General features: G+C 40.2%; 1 protein-coding gene across 1 annotated transcript; it reads right to left on the reverse strand.

The window, feature by feature from the left end:
* Window positions 1–15: 15 nt before the first annotated feature.
* Window positions 16–13179, reverse strand: trpc6a (transient receptor potential cation channel, subfamily C, member 6a; the record flags this gene model as incomplete). Its single annotated transcript, XM_079214010.1, has 14 exons — window positions 16–173; window positions 593–668; window positions 925–981; window positions 1187–1387; window positions 2235–2430; window positions 3089–3353; window positions 3910–4137; window positions 4214–4457; window positions 4565–4729; window positions 6219–6404; window positions 7099–7399; window positions 7509–7641; window positions 8585–8913; window positions 13037–13179. 14 exons carry the CDS (start codon window positions 13177–13179, stop codon window positions 34–36), a joined length of 2664 nt encoding a protein of 887 aa, XP_079070136.1. The 3' UTR covers window positions 16–33.
* Window positions 13180–16385: the final 3206 nt, after the last annotated feature.

Here is a 16385-nt window from a genome sequence, read left to right on the forward strand (position 1 = left end):
ATGATGGCGAGCAGGCACAAAAAACTCTTTGTTTTACGGCAGTGCTGCTGAAGGTGTACTGATCTCTCCCAGCCTCCTCAGCAGCCCGTCCAGTGTCTCCGTGTTCTGTGATTTCTCCTCCAGCAGCTCGTATCGCAGACTCGAGATGTCTTGCTTGATCTCTTTCAGTTCTCCTGAAGAAAAACACACACAAAGGCATAAAGGAAAAGTTTAATTTCAAAATGGAAAATCTAAAGTTCTGAGAAAGAAACTACTGTAAATATGACAAGAATAGCTTTATTTTCCAAATGGATATAACGATTGAAACAGGTTCAGTTTTAGCATCATTGTTCAATTCAATTAATTTTATTTTGTATTGCCCAAAATTACAAATTTGCCTCGGAGGGCTTTACAATCTGTATACATAAGACATCCCTGTCCCGGGACCTCACATCGGATCAGGAAAAACCAAAAAAAACAGAAAAAAAACTTTCACAGGGAAAAAAGGAAGAAACCTTCAGGAGAGCAACAGAGGACGATCCCTCTCCCCAGATGGGCAGAAACAATAGGTGTCATGAAGCAATAGATGTCATGTGTATTGTGTTGATTTTACCTTCTGTGATCTCGTCACTCTCTTTATCCGCTTGAGATTTGATGATGTAACGCTTTATCAGACGCTTCATGATCTTCTGCAACCAGAGATGGAAATCTCAATTAATTTTTGCAGAATATAATTTGTATTGCTGTATTAACGTGAAACATTGTCACACTTTGTAAATGGACCAGTGTTGTTTACTGCTGGATAGTAATAGTGTCGCAATGTATCATATTTTAAAAGCTTTTCATTCATTTTGTTGTAAAAGCTAATTCTGCAGATGATAAATTACTCACATAAAAAATATGTTTTTTTGACTGACATTTTGTGAAATACACAGAGTTACATACCTGATATCTGGATGAGCTGGTAGAAGCACCGAAACCAGAATTTTTGCCTACGCCGAGCTGGAAAATTAAGCTGAAATGAACTTCACGGAACAACATTGTGACACTTCTCTTGTTAAACTCTGTGGTGCAGCAGTAAAACCACTGGGAGGTGCTCAGGCTCTGCATTCAAAGCTCCAATAAGTATCATAGTTGTATGATCACTACCGTACAAGCTGAGAAAGGATATATGCTGTGTATATAAAACACATGCCTTGTGTGGTACCTGGTTGAGCTGTGTCTCAGTTTTCTCCTCACTGTGTCCTGCCACGTATTGCAGGAGCAAGGTCTTGATGGCCGTCGCCATTCCCAGCATAGATTTTGGACTGGGGACCAGGTTAAAGGGCACAGGGAGCGTCCTTCCCTCCTCAAAGTAGGAGAACCAGAGCTTGGCCCGAGCAAACTTCCACTCCACATCAGCATCGTCCTAAAGAAACAAAAGGTAGAAAAGAGGTAGACAAATTGGTTAGAAAGAGAAAAACACATCATTAGCACCACTGATACCTGAGTCTGAAAGGAATAGTTTCACATTAGTATGCGTTCCTCCGGAGAGTTTGATGAGAAGATTCATAACACTCTGTGAGTTTGTGCAGTTTAATTAACATTTCATCTGTTAGTCCTTACAAAAAACAAAGTATATAAAAGACAAGTTGTGGTTTTACAATGTGCCCGACTATTTCTGGTTCTGGTCTCTGGTTGTCTGGCAAGACTTTCAGAAGCTACTGCTTCAGGCTACAGAGCCAGGCTTGCTGTTTCCCCCCCATTTACAGTCTTTGTCCTAAGCTAAGCTAATCAGCTGCTAGCTGTATCTTAATATTTAGCATACAGACGTAAGAATGGTATCAATATTTTGTATCTAACTCACCGCAAGAAAGTGAATAAGTGAAAAGTAAAAAGTATTGAAAAGAAAGTGAAAAGTATTTCTTAAAATGTCCCATATTTCCTCACAAACACAAACATAAAAAAGCATTATCGAAATAATGACTTGATTCAAATTTAAATTCTATGTTATTTTTTTACATAGATTTGAAATGGTTTTCCAGTAGATTTTGTCCATTACATAGGGACTATTTTTTGCTTGTAATTCCTACTTAGACATACCTAAATCTATCTTAATGTACTGAACGAATCTAAACCTGGTGGCTTACCTTCACTTTTCTCCAGGTCTAAATTACATAATTTCTCTCCTGACAAAAATTCAAAAATCTCAGACCACTGTCCACATTTGTCTCTTGCATCTGAAGCACATGATGATTAGTACTTTGATGACGAACCTCAATCTCCTGGAAAGAACTGTTAATCATGGCGATGAGCATGTTGAGCAGCACTATCACCATGGTGACGTTGTAAACCCCGTACAGCACGTAGCCGATGTTCTCGATGAATTTGTGTCCATTATTGATCACGACAGACCGGACCTCAGACAGTCCAAATATGGCCCAGAACAATGTCTTGAAGCTCTCCTCCAGACTAGACGCACGCACAGAGAAGGAAATGGAGGGAGATGAGAGAAAAGTTATTTTTGGTTTCTAACAGACCATTAATCATTAGAACGGAGATGTTAAAGATGCTCTGTGAGAAAACAGAAGAAGTCAAGGTTTTAAGCAATTTTCCTTCTGCGCGGACAATAATTAATTGCATAAGATAGGCAATCTATCAACATATATTTATGGCAAGATGTGGTTCCCAACCAGGGGCTCGGGGCCCTACAATGGGTTAAATCTGAGGGGTCACAATCTGATTAAAGGGATAAGGAAGCTAAAAATCTGAATAAATTTATTAAATTATTTCTGACTTTCTTGTAATTTGCTTTTATTTTTAAATAAAGGATATATTTCCAACCTCTTCCAGACTCTAAAACTCCCTTAAATAAAATAATCTGACACCTTGTGTTCACACTTAAGGCCGTAATCTGTGATAAGGAGCCCCACATAATTTAAAGGGTGACCAGAAAAAAAGACAGAAAATGTTGGAAATTACTATTTTCAGTGATTTTATATAAAGATGCTCTATTATCCACAGTGATGAATGGAATGTGAATTATTATTATGAATTATCCATGTTTCCAAAAAAAGAAGACCAAAAAACTTTCTCTAAAAGCATGTGGGAACAAATGCAGGTATCTCACGTTGTAAAGGCATCGTTCTGCTTCGCGCCCAGGTAATAAGAGTACAGGTTGAACATGCCGATCATGAACGCCAGAAAGACCAAGAGGAAGATGACCATGAACTTGAAGATGTCCTTGACAGTCCTCCCGAGAGAGATCTGCAGTGGACCGAAGCTCTCGTTGGCTGGAAGGATGTAAGCGATCCGAGAGAAGCTCAGCACCACCGCCACCGCGTACAGGCCCTCCGATACCAGCTGGGGATCTGAAGGCAACCAGTAGAGCCGCGCTGCAGACAAATAACGTGTGAATCAGTCAGTAGACTGACTTTTGTACACTACTTTTAAAATGTTTATTAAAAGTGTTCAATTAGCCTTTCCCAGAGATAGTATGTTAAAAAGCTCCTGAACTTATTATGATCATGGAAATAGAAAAGCATTTTGGGGAGGATTTTTCTGAAATCTCTGCTCTTTCTGAGAAACATTGAATAGTTTTACCTCTTCTGGCATCCAACTATTATCAAATACACGTGCAATCTGTGACTGAGTATACTTTTTTTGTATTTTAAGGGGTCACAAAACAAAAATAGGAACCACTGAACGAAGCAACTGTTACTCAGATTTGCATTTAAAAAGGTTGTAAAGTTGTTACTTTATAATTGGCCTGTTTTATTCTGTTCTGTTTTTAAAGTCCAAAGCCAGACAGTTAGCTCCGCTACAGCGGACCATGTGCTCCTGTATGTGCCGCCTCACACTAACTCACTGCATCTGTTTATACACAAAGTAAATTATGCTATTTAAAGAGTGGCGGTCTGTCAGTGTGTGCATGCATGTGAGCAGGCTCACCCAGTGTAAAGTAGTGTATCTCAGGGGGCAGTGTGACATTGATCAGTGTCGTGTAGTGTGTGTATACATAGGTCTGGGCTAAGTCAGCGTGTCTCAGGGTGGAGAAGCGACAACTGAAGGAGGCGAGGAAGATCGCCAGCATCCCAAAGTCTAGGAAGTTCCACGGTTCAACGAGGTACTCCCCCGGCCCTTGACTCCAGATCTCCTTCACCTCAGCCCAGATCATACCTGCAGCGACACAAGTCACATGACTAGATGTACAGAAGGTCAAGACTTTCATCCGTCATGATCGTTTAACGCTTACCCATGACCCATGAAATGATGAGAATCTCCATCCATGTGAAGGGTGTCGTGGTCATGCGGAAGAGCAGCAGCGGGTCAGAGTTCAGTTTGAGTAATCCTGGGTGATGATGGTGGGTCATGTTTGGCAACAGGGTGGTGCCTGCGAAACGGTCAGCAGCATTCAGGATCAGAAGACCCAGGAAAATGGTGAAGGATGACGCATGGGCCACAAACTTCATGAAGGGGCTTCGCATCACTTTCCCCACCTGAGCGAGAGAGATGAAACGCAAGTAGTTTGAGAGAAAACCGTCTGCAAGGAACTAGTATTTAGTATGTTATGTGAGTGATATTCTTTCGCATGAATGTTTCATACTCTGCTGCACGGAGCGATCCAGTAGGCCACTGACAGTCCAGGCAGTCCGATAGCCACCGCCAGCACCACTAGCAGTTTGATAGCAGTGGTCTGTTGTCTGAGGCCGGGCAGATTCTCATACCAGATACTCAGGAGCTGCTGCTGGCAGTTAGGATGTGCCACAAACTGAAGGGCAAAGACATCATAGAGTATACAGGATATTATTGTATTGCTCCACAGTGTGAACATACAGTAAATAGTCTGCTGCCTGAACTCCAATTTGATCCTTGTATCATAAGACGAATGGCCCAAAGAAGCACTGTGCATCATAATGCAAACAGGTCGGGATGAAGCAATTTTTGTCATTTTCGATTCATCTGCAGATTATTTTAGTTTTCGTTTAATTATTTCCAAAAAATACCATCCCAGAGCACAGGGCAAAACCCAAACCTATTCAATTTGCAAGTTTATAAAACAGAGAAAAGCAGCATATCACCTATTTGAGAGCTGGAACCAGAGCATGTTTGGCCAAAATAGCTGAAGACTGATAACTAAAGTAAAGTGGTCTCTGATAAGAAAAAATGAGACATCTGAAAAAGGAAAGTAAGACAGAGTTCAGCCATTCTGTTTTTTATAAACTACAATAAGAATCAAACCATCTTGGGTTTTGTTTTCTGACCATATAATCAGCTTTTATTTTTATTAGAGTGAAAGTTGGTGTGAAATTGATTAATTTGGCAGCACTAGTCAGGTGTTCTGCACTCCGCAGGTGGAAGGGGGCGTGGCCCGGCAAATATGGAGGAAGAGAATTGTCAGGATAGCGATTCGTGATGTTATTTGTGAGGAGAGGCAGAGCAAGGGTTGAGCCTTCTGGGGAGGGTCAACAAATATAGCTCCTTTAGATGATAGTACCGCAACCGACGTGTATATTGAGGACAACAACATTTGAACAGCAAACTAAACCAACACCGGATTATTTGTTCTCACAAATACATCCTCTGCATTTCTTTTTATGGTTTATATTTTTGCATTTTGAAGGGATGACATTTAAAAAAAAAGTAGGATTATTCAGTTGCATAAAGGAAGACTGTTTTTGAGTTGGACAAATCTTCTGGACAATCAAGTGGACAATTCTCCAATAAAGTTTCTTGTGCTCATATTTGGAGCGGACTTGTTTTCTTATTAAACAGTGTTGAAGCTACAATTAAGTTTCTTCTTCGTGATTTATTTTGGTGGGGTCATGAGAGATTTAAAGGCATCCCACATGTCTTTCAGTTCCTCTCTTAACCAGGTCTTAGTGCCACAGTAGCTGTTGAACAACATGGCTACTTTACTTGTAATTTAAATTGAAGCTGATGTTTTACTTTCATAGCTTGTCTTCTAGAAGTCTTCTAGAATTGAATTAGAGTGAAATCAATGCTTTTTGACTGCACACACTAAATCTCAAAGTCTCCTTGAATTAATGACGAATGTAGTGTTTATTGGTTAACACAGCTCCATTGCTACATTAATAAACTTTGAATATTTCCAAGTTGTAATGACAAGATTTGAAAGAAGTGGCTGGTCGGATGGTTGGAAATAAATCTTAAAACATGATGGTTAATATTTCTTAAATGACCAAAAGCACTGACTTTTTCTTTCCTATGTGGCATTGCCTGTTTGTGGGCATACTAACCTTTTTGAGTTCATATTTGATGGCCAATTTGAGCCGTGTGAGGGAGGGGCGACCTGGGAGATCATAGCTTTCTTCAGAGTCCGTTTCTCCGCTCAGTATTGCCTCCACCTCCTCCGTGCTGCGACACAGATCCAGAAGGCCCACCACATAGTCCTTACACTGGCTCGACAGGCAGCGGTACTCGTTCTACGAACACAATGAGGGGAAATGTGCATCAGTGAAACAGATTGCAGGAGATTTGGTCTGATGCTGAGGTTACTGGTGTAGTCTAGCCCATCTGACAGCATCCAATCAGTAAAATAAGTCACGGTTTTATGGAAAAATGTGCTTATAAACTTTAAAGGAAATATTGTGATAATTTTAAGATAGAGATTGTGTTAAGGATAACTATACACAGGTTTTAAATTGACAGTAATAGTTCACTGAAAAAGGTTTTGGAAAAGTTTGAAGACCTCAAACCTTTTAGGTATTATAGTGAGACATAAAACTGCCTATATACCAGGAAAAGTGGGCTTTATGATTAATTTGTGTGAGCTGTGCATTTTATTGCAACATGTATGTATTGCATTGTACCTGCAGTATACTGTCCTACTGTAAAGCCAGTAATAGATAAAGTTGTGATATGTGTGTGCCAGACCAACAATGTCAGCAGTGACTAGACCCCTGTCTGTTTCTGCTTCCTCTTTTAAGGCTCATAAAATGTTCTTGTGTTTACTGGCAGCTTTTACTGGCAGCTGGTTGGCAGCAACATGGAAAATATAGTTTTGTGTACTTGACGATTAGCTGGACTTTAGGGCACGTGTACAGTAGCACTAACAGGATGTGCACAGTGGTTGCAGAGTCTGGTGGTGTTTTTTTCTGTCTTTCATAACATTTGTACCTTAAATTCTTTCTCAATATTAGCCAGCATGGCCAGCTCGTTGCTGAGCTCCAGGGCGGCCAGAACTGGGTCCTCATTGGATAGGCAGAGGTAAGCGGGACTGGCTAGTCCTTTGTAGGCATTGATCCTGGATCGCGAGTGGCTGAAGGAATCAAACTGTTGCTGGTAGTTACAGGAGTCGCAGTCACAGAAGTAATCATGAGGAGGGTCGATGCGAGCCCCCTTACTTAGCAGGGTGTGAACTATCTCGTACTCTTGGCAGTGCGCCGCAAGGATCACTGGAGTGACGTCATGAGAGAACCTGTGGGGGTACACACACACAGCAACATAAAGACCAATACATTTACATAGATCATGCTACATCAGCTAACAACATTTTTAGTGATGCTTCTGCCTTCTAACTGCCTTACCTCGTCCCGTCCTCATCGTAGGCGTAGAAGTCATCCAACATGTCTGCTTGAGCAGGGCTCCCTGTCAGACGATGGGCATCTCTAAACGCCGGGTGACACAGCAGGGCCTCTGTGATACGAACATAGCCTTTACCTATGTCACACACACACACACACACACACACACACACACACACACACACACACACACACACACACACACACACACACACACACACACACACACACACACAGAGCAAAGCTGTTGGTGGTTTGGCTCCACTGACAGCCTTATAGCTGTGTTCCTGATGTTGTTTATGATCTCACAGAAAAGTAGGAACGTAAAAGCATCGAAGCTTTAATCCAAACTCACTCAACAGCAAACTCATATTGCTCACCATCAATTTACAGCCAAATAAATGGAGGTTAATGTTTCTGGCAGTTAATCCTGGTGGTAATGTCTATGCTTTTTCAATTTTTGTGTTTTTACAATAGGCGGCAAATCCTACTGATTGTATCAGTAGATGTTCTGCATTTATGGGTTGTATAGCTAACCAGTATGCTATCCGGTCAGCTTTTTTACATAGTTATAAGTCATTTATTATTTAAATGTTATTGTATACAACATACAACCAAAGACTTTCTTCTGATAAAGAAAAGTGAGCACAGTTAAGTAGGTTTACTCATGTGATCTAAGTTTTGCTGTGCTGGTCTGGACGCTGATTTTTAAGTTGATCTCATTTATATTGGATTTCTTCAGTGTTATACAAATGGTGGACTATTAAAAGTAGCTTTCTATCAAGGAAGTGTGGAGAGGGTTTCCTTGGATCATAAAACACGTTTTATTCTCAAAGTCCATTTGACAGTCTTGTGATCATTAAGTGGTTTAGTATTTTGGTAGTTTTGCCTAATTATCATGTTGGCTATATAATTTGCTAAGAAAGTCTGTCATTTTGTTCACTGTATCACAGTACCCTCCATTTGATTTAAAGCTCCCGTTGTGAGGCTTTTCACTGTCATTGGGCTATATATAGGTTGATTTGTTATCTTTCCGCATTATGAGATTTGGTGGAGGACCCCATGCAAATGTGTCTTACTGATGGCTAGCAGGAGGGCGTCACCCACTCTGGCCAAATCCGTCCTCCCTAACAGCAGCTCCGTCACCTCCAGATGTTCGCTGGCAACAGCCAGCTGCAATGCATTCTGGCCCATGTAATCCACAGCATTGACGTTCAAGTTGGGCACTTGGAGAAGCATGCGGCGCACTTCTGGTATGTTGCCGTACTCAGCTGCCTCCAGGAAACGCTGCTCAACCTCTGATGGGCTGATTGAGGGAGCAGAGAACATGTAGGCTGGACCACGAAGAGCCTGGCGTCGTTTAATGACACTGCTGGGAACCATGAGCTGTCTCTCAGAGCTGCTTTGGCTGCCAGAGAGTCAGGGGACAGAAACACAGTGTGTTGTCCACATGATCACGTATATACACACATATGAAACCTTTTGGAAACAAAACATTAATCACGTGTTCCCACTTTCATCTCAATTTAACATTCTGCATCTAAAATGTTAGCTTTTTAGTGGCTTAATATGTGGATAACAGGATGTAATCATACATTTTTACTTATGTGGTAATACCAGAACAAATACAGTATTTGCCTATTCTATAAAACAGGGGCGTCGTTCGGCCTCTTTCCAAAATAATTTGACTTGAAAAAAGATATGTATATATTTTGGTGATGTCATTAAATTAAACTATTGTTTCTCACATGGACAAGTTATTAATAACTCTAACATGCTACATATGTGTATGCATTGTTGTTTGTATGTTTTCTCCCCCTTCAAATTACAATCCAATAGCCTATCACCATACTTAACCATAGGGCATTATGCTGCAACCCCATCATCTGCAACCCCATCATCTGCACCCCCCATCATCTGCACCCCCCCATCATCTGCAACCCCATCATCTGCAACCCCCTGTGGGTTACCCGGCCCCCCCTCCACCTCAACTCCACCCCCCCTGGGGAAAAGTACCACAGCTATGGAAGACATCCTGCGTGGTACCGGTACCAAAGACCTCGCGGCCCAAGGACCTCAAAAGCTACAGGCCGGTGGGGTTGACATCCCACCTGATGAAGACCTTAGAGAGGCTGGTCCTTGTCCATCTCCGCTCCCAGGAGAGCTCATCCCTGGACCTACTTCAGTTTGTAGTTTGTAGAGCAGACTCTTTCTGCTAAGGAGACTGAGGTCTTTTGGGGTGCAGAGAGCACTCCTGAAGACCTTCTTTGACTCTATGGTGGCATTTTCTATAGAGTGGTCTTCTGGAGCAGCAGCATCACGGCAGCTGACAGGAGGAGACTAAACAAACGTGTAAAGAAGGCCAGCAGCGTGCTAGGGTGTCCTTTGGATACTGTGGAGGTGGTGAGACACAGGAGGATGATGGCCTTGGTGTGGTTCATCGTTGATGAACCACACCTCCCACCCCATGCAAGACACTCTGGCAGCGCTGCACAGCTCCTTCAGCCACCGACTGATTCACCCCCGGTGTCTGAGGTAGAGTTACCGAAAGTCCTTTCTTCCCGCTGCTGTTAGGCTGCATAATAAGCTGAGCTCTCAGTAGACCACAAACACTTAGAACACTTCTGAACACTTCTGAACACTTGATACACTTTAATCACTTTTGGCCACTTTAATTATGCTCATCACCTGGTGCAATATTTACTCTGTCTGTATATTTAATACTGCTACCATATTCTTCGTACTGTTTTTATTACTGTTCTACTGTGTATTTATATTACTTGATTGTTTTACTTACTATGTGTCTCTGTGTGCAATGCTGCTGTAGTCCTGCAATTTCCCCACTGCGGGACTAATAAAGGATTATCTTATTTTATCTTATCTTATCTTATTAGGACCTTGGGGAGGCTGCTGCGCTGGCTTTCTCACTCTGCCAAGTAACGCCTCTCATCAACGACAGCAGGATTACACCAAGGAGTTTAGCTCCAAGTAAACTACAACGGAAAAGAAAGAAAAAACGTAAAAAAAAAAAAGAGGGTAAAATGGTTGCCGCTGCCAAACACAGGACACACAACAGCTGGGAATTGAACCACCAACCCTGCAGTTTCTAAAGGACCTTCTCCACTCACTGGGCCAAAGTCACCCCATGTTGCTCCTAAAGGACTTATAACGTATCATTCTTGCTTCTACTTTGTAAAAAAAGACTGCATTATGTTTGATGTAATGAAAAAAGTTAGCTAAATTGAGATCCAGAATTACAGAGTTTGAATGTAAAAGTACACATTAATATAAAACTAATATGATTTACCCTAAAATTACAAAGAAAATCGTTAAATTGTTAGTCTGGACATGAACCTTTATATAATGAGCTATGTATTTAATTAAAGGTAATTATTGTTATTTTACATGAATTTGTATGTAATTTAAGAAAGCAGTAAAAAAATACTGTATAAATAATATCATTTGTTATTATTAGCATAATACTTAAATTAACAGTTGGGTTGTTCATTTACAGATAATGTCTGTAATTTTGTATAGTATTGTATATAATAAAAAAAAAACAGAGTTATTTTTCGTAAAACTAGGATTTATTTTACAGTGTACACCAAGGAGTTTAGCTCCAAGTAAACTACACCGAGGAGTTTAGCTCACATGATGCACGGAGTTACTCAATGTGGCTATCTGTAGTTGTTAACGATTGTAATCTGCTTACATTTAGGTTTACTTGAGGCAAATTAAAGGGAATACTGTGGTGGGCTATGTTAACACTAAGCTAGCTATTTTTGTGTATTTATTTTATCTGCCTCTAATGCTTCCTGGATCTTGTCCGATAGTGTTATTCTCTGTACATTACGATCCTAGTTTGACTTGATTATTGTGAATGCATTGGGTGTCTTCCATTTCAGCCCATCATACAATATTTATCATTAGATAATCAAGATGTACTTTAACTACTTTGACACTGAATTAGTTCATATTTATCTCAGTGATAGTGTCCAAATAAGCATAAAATACCACTACACGGACAACAAAATAGATGTAAACGTTGATCAAAATCTTATTCCCTTCTGCTCAAAATAAAACAAGTAAACAACTCAAAAGTTGACACTGTCAGGTTCATTCTCCATCCATTGGATTTGGGAGTGACGCGGATATGAAAGCTAGTTTATCCGTCTTTCCTTTACAAGCAGGAAAAGTATTTCTCTCTTATTTGAGAAAAGTTCATATTTGTGTTCACTATTACCCTGCAATTCTGTCTCTTGTGTTATCATATACTGAATGAATGCAAGCAAAACAACAGAGCAAAAACACACTCTTTCTGATTGAACCAATCTATAAACTGTCTGAAACAATGGATAAACCTGGCCCCAAATGGGCCCAAAATAAATTGCGCGTGCAAACATGCCACTTCCAGAGGGGCTAGGCCCCCCCTTTCTTTCAAACCTAGTAACGCCCCTGCTTTAAAGTATCCCAAATGATCTGCTGCTAGCTTTTATTTGGTACATTTAATATGACAGAGAGTCTATGACGACAATGAATATCAATTACTTCATAATATTTATCGTACTACTATTATATTCTAATTTACAAGTTTTAAACATTACTCTTTAGAAACTGCAATCTTAACTTCCCTATAATGTTTGGATACAATTTAATAAATAATATCAATAGCAAGAGTGTATAGGCCAAAGTTGAAATGGAAATGCAATGCTTTCAACCCTGAGAACAAACTGGAGACCAAATCACATCCTGATGGACCATTTGTTTATTAAAGGAAAGTATAATCTCGTTTTTTCCCCCCCAGGTAACTACGTTGGCAAGTAATGTAGAGAATAGCCCAGTTTAATTAAAACAACATTTTCTTCATATAAATTATCTGATCAATTTAAATATACATTTGCCGAGATAAAAGTGACAAAGCTGCTATCTCATACAGTGAATTATGCAAATAAGATAATCCATGAAAAATGTGAGGGACTATTAAAGGATACTCTGTAACATCACAAACAACAACTTCTTTTAGTAGTTGTGGACTATGAAAAACATCTGAAAATGACTTGAGGTCATTGTAGCTTTGATCTTATTCCCTTATGTTATGTTTTATCAGTCGAACAACATCATGTATTATTCTTAATTTTCGCTGCCATCCATTTATAATTTAAGTAAATCCACAACCAAAGTACTTCTTCTGATTGTACAACATATCCTACATGTTATCAATAGGAATTCCAGTGATACATGGACATGCCTAAAACCTGCATGATAATTAAACATGCTGGATTAAAGTGAATGCTGTAAAAATATAAGATGTTATAGACCTCCTGTTATTTCAACAAAACCTGCAGCTGAAGGTGAACACAGAATAATAATAATACTTTAAATGTAGATAGCGCTTTTCCAAATGCTCAAAGGCACACACACACACACACACACACACACACACACACACACACACACACACACACACACACACACACGCACACACACACATGCACATCTGGATGAGGAGGATATGTAAATGAAAGACTCACCCAAGGCATCGTCCAGAGTAACCGTTTTCTTGTCCCAAGTCATCGTCGTACATCAGCAGGTTATCGCGGCTCTGAGCCCTGGGGCTGTCGCTGTGACCCGCAGGCCGGCTGTTGTGATGAGGAGCTGACGGTCTGTGGTTCATCCCGGAGGTGGTCAACAAAAGAGGGTCCTGGTTCCTACGAAGGAGTAAAGTGTCTGTGGCATGACTCTCTCCCTCTCTCTGTCGCCCTCCCCCCTCGTTCTCTGTGTCCTTGAGAAAGAATGTATCCTTCTGGGTCCCACTATACTTTTATTTACACGACTTGTTGAACTATACAGATGTGAAGCTCAGTGTTATGAAATAAAGTAAAGGTTACTGTTGATATATGGCTATATTTGTCTGAACTCTTTCAGCTGAATCTTCCTCCTGATTTTCTCTGACATGACTGGCATTTGTTTTGAGGATACAGGGTAATTTGCAAAAATTAGGTAGATAAACAAGGACAGAATATTCTCAAAATATTGTGCTTTGCCAACAGTTTTAATGCTCACGCTGTAAAATGTTATTTTAAACTGCTGTGTTTAGAGTACATGGTGAGTTGTATCTGTGTGTGTGTGTGTGTGTGTGTGTGTGTGTGTGTGTGTGTGTGTGTGTGTGTGTGTGTGTGTGTGTGTGTGTGTGTGTGTGTGTGTGTGTAGATGTGTGCAGGAGTATCTGATGGCTGATGAACAGCAGATGAGATTCCTCAGGGTTTAAATTCCCAGTTGACTATGCTTCCTGTGTGCTCCCACTTTCTAGTGATCTCTGTCCAGTGTGGGAAAGCAACTTCCAGTCCTACACAAACACATGTATACATACACACATGTATACATACATATACAGTATATATATATATGTGTGTGTGTGTGTGTGTGTGTGTGTGTGTGTGTGTGTGTGTGTGTGTGTGTGTGTGTGTGTGTGTGTGTGTATGTGTGTGTGTGTGCAATGAAAACACTGGGTGCTGTAATTCATCTTTAACACACACACACACACATAAATAAATACAGTTGTATTTATTGTTTCTGATGGTACAATGGGTTCTTCTTCTTTTTCTGTCTGTTTTCAAGCTGAATTTCACATAAAACACCCCATTACATCACAGCAACACGTCGACATGCAAACATCTGATAAAGCAGAGTCTCTGATGTATGATTGCAGCAGTGAAAGTTGCCTTTTAAGGCCCTGATTGCTGAAGATTAGTCACTTTGGACGTTTCATGACGTAACAGCGTCAAATTTCACGGGGAGGATGGCAGGACGAAAAGCTGTAAACTCTGACAAATGTCATCAGCACAGGTCTTTGTTGAGACGTCCTCCTCAGAACAGAACAGACCCAAAGTGTAAACACTGTCAACTCAAATATACACACTCTTATTTGGGGGAAATGAGTGGCCAAGCAGCTGGATAGTGATTTTCTGCGTATGTGTTTTGGTACCATTGATTCTGTTGATAACATTTTCGGAGCTCTGGCTCTTTGTGTGGTCTGGTATGTGTATATTGCTAGGGTCATTGAACACACACACACACACACACACACACACACACACACACACACACACACACGCACTCATCTGTGTGTGCTACTGTGCAGAAATAAGGAGATTGTAGAGGAAATATTGACGCCAAAAACTGTGGCAGTAATGGGATACTCTACATACTGTAAGCACACTTTCCTAATGTATGCAACTCTGCAGACTTTGCTCAAAGAATAACCCACATTGAGTCGTGACGTTAAAATAGTTATGACGGTGTTACAGCAGGCATTTTAACTGGTCATATAGGAAAAGCACAGGTATTAATAACTTTAACAATGATTTCCCAAATAGCCATGGCAGTCTGACAGACAGTAAGCCAACACAGACAATATCAGGATCCTGAAACTGACATTATTGCAGCAATAAAAAAGGAAAGTAAACAAAACATGGAAGAAATTAGCATGATAACATTGTATTTATTTTAGTCTTATTATGACATGACAACGATGAACAACAATAATGAACAACAATAATGAAAATGTCCCCATGCTAATTTCTTTCCGTTTGTGTGTGTGTGTGTGTGTGTGTGTGTGTGTGTGTGTGTGAGTATATATATATATATATATATATATATATATATATATATATATATATATATTTCTTCACAGTGTATTGACAGATAGTAAAGCCTCTGTACTTAACTGCAAATGTTTTATCACAATAGAAAAACACACTGACTAAACCTTAAGATCTCAGTAAGAAAAGAAGAAGAGTGAAAGAGACCAAACAAGGAAATCCAGCTCATCCGAAGTTGTCTGAAGAGAGACAGTTAAGCAGGTAAAATACACCTTATGGAAGCATCAACAGTACATTTGTTTAGCGTTAACAGATTAATTTGCACAATTTAAACATCACATGACAGATGATTGAAAAGTGGTTATATCAGCTAAACATGCAGTCCTAGAATATTGTTAAACACAGGAAAAATGTAACATAATAAATCATAGAATGATTTCTGTGATGTTGTTCAGTTTTATATCAGGATTGTGTACTGACCATAATATACAGCTAATACTAAAATTCTGAATGCAGGACATAAACGCTGTTGTACTTTTACCTTGATATAAGAAAAGATCTGAATTTTTCTGCTGGCACTGCTTATGTATTATTGTTTCTCCACTAGAATACAACTTCAAGTACCATGGGCAAATAAACATGGAAGAGATTGCCAACATCCTCATCTCAGAGGTCGTTAAACAAGCTGCTGCGGATCTCGGCAAGCTGATGATGTCATTTAAGGTTGACAAAAACAAATCCTCAACTGGTTGTTTCCTCCAACAGAAGTTGCCACAACAAGATTTCTCGCTGTGCGGAAAGTGTTTTCTGAGCATCATAGGGACATTCTAGGGGACAAAGAGGTGACTGCCCCAGCACCCCTCCCACCATGTCTGAGGAAAGCATAATGACTGACTCCTCCTCATGGAGGTCCAGTCCCGACTCAGACACCTCTGAGATTATTGCACCTGATACAGACGATATCAATGAAAAGATTCAAAAAGTATGCCAAAGCTATCTGAACCTGGAGAAAGAGGAAAGCAATTTTGGAGACAGAGACGAAGTGCAACATCACAAATTAGTGTTGCTGCAGATAAAATGACGCACACATTTTTGTGTAAATGTAAGTCTCAAATAACACACCATGTTGAGAGAGATCCACAACACCCCCTACGGGAATGGGTCAGTAGTTCAGGAGCGTCGGGTTCACCTGCTGCTGCCAGTCACATTTTAACTTCACAGTACAGATTTACTCAGCTTGAGATGCATTCATAGTTGTTGCTTTTCATGCTTCCCTCTA

Source organism: Taurulus bubalis (assembly GCF_910589615.1).
Source record: "Taurulus bubalis genome assembly, chromosome: 2".
In the NCBI taxonomy this organism is placed as follows: domain Eukaryota; kingdom Metazoa; phylum Chordata; class Actinopteri; order Perciformes; family Cottidae; genus Taurulus; species Taurulus bubalis.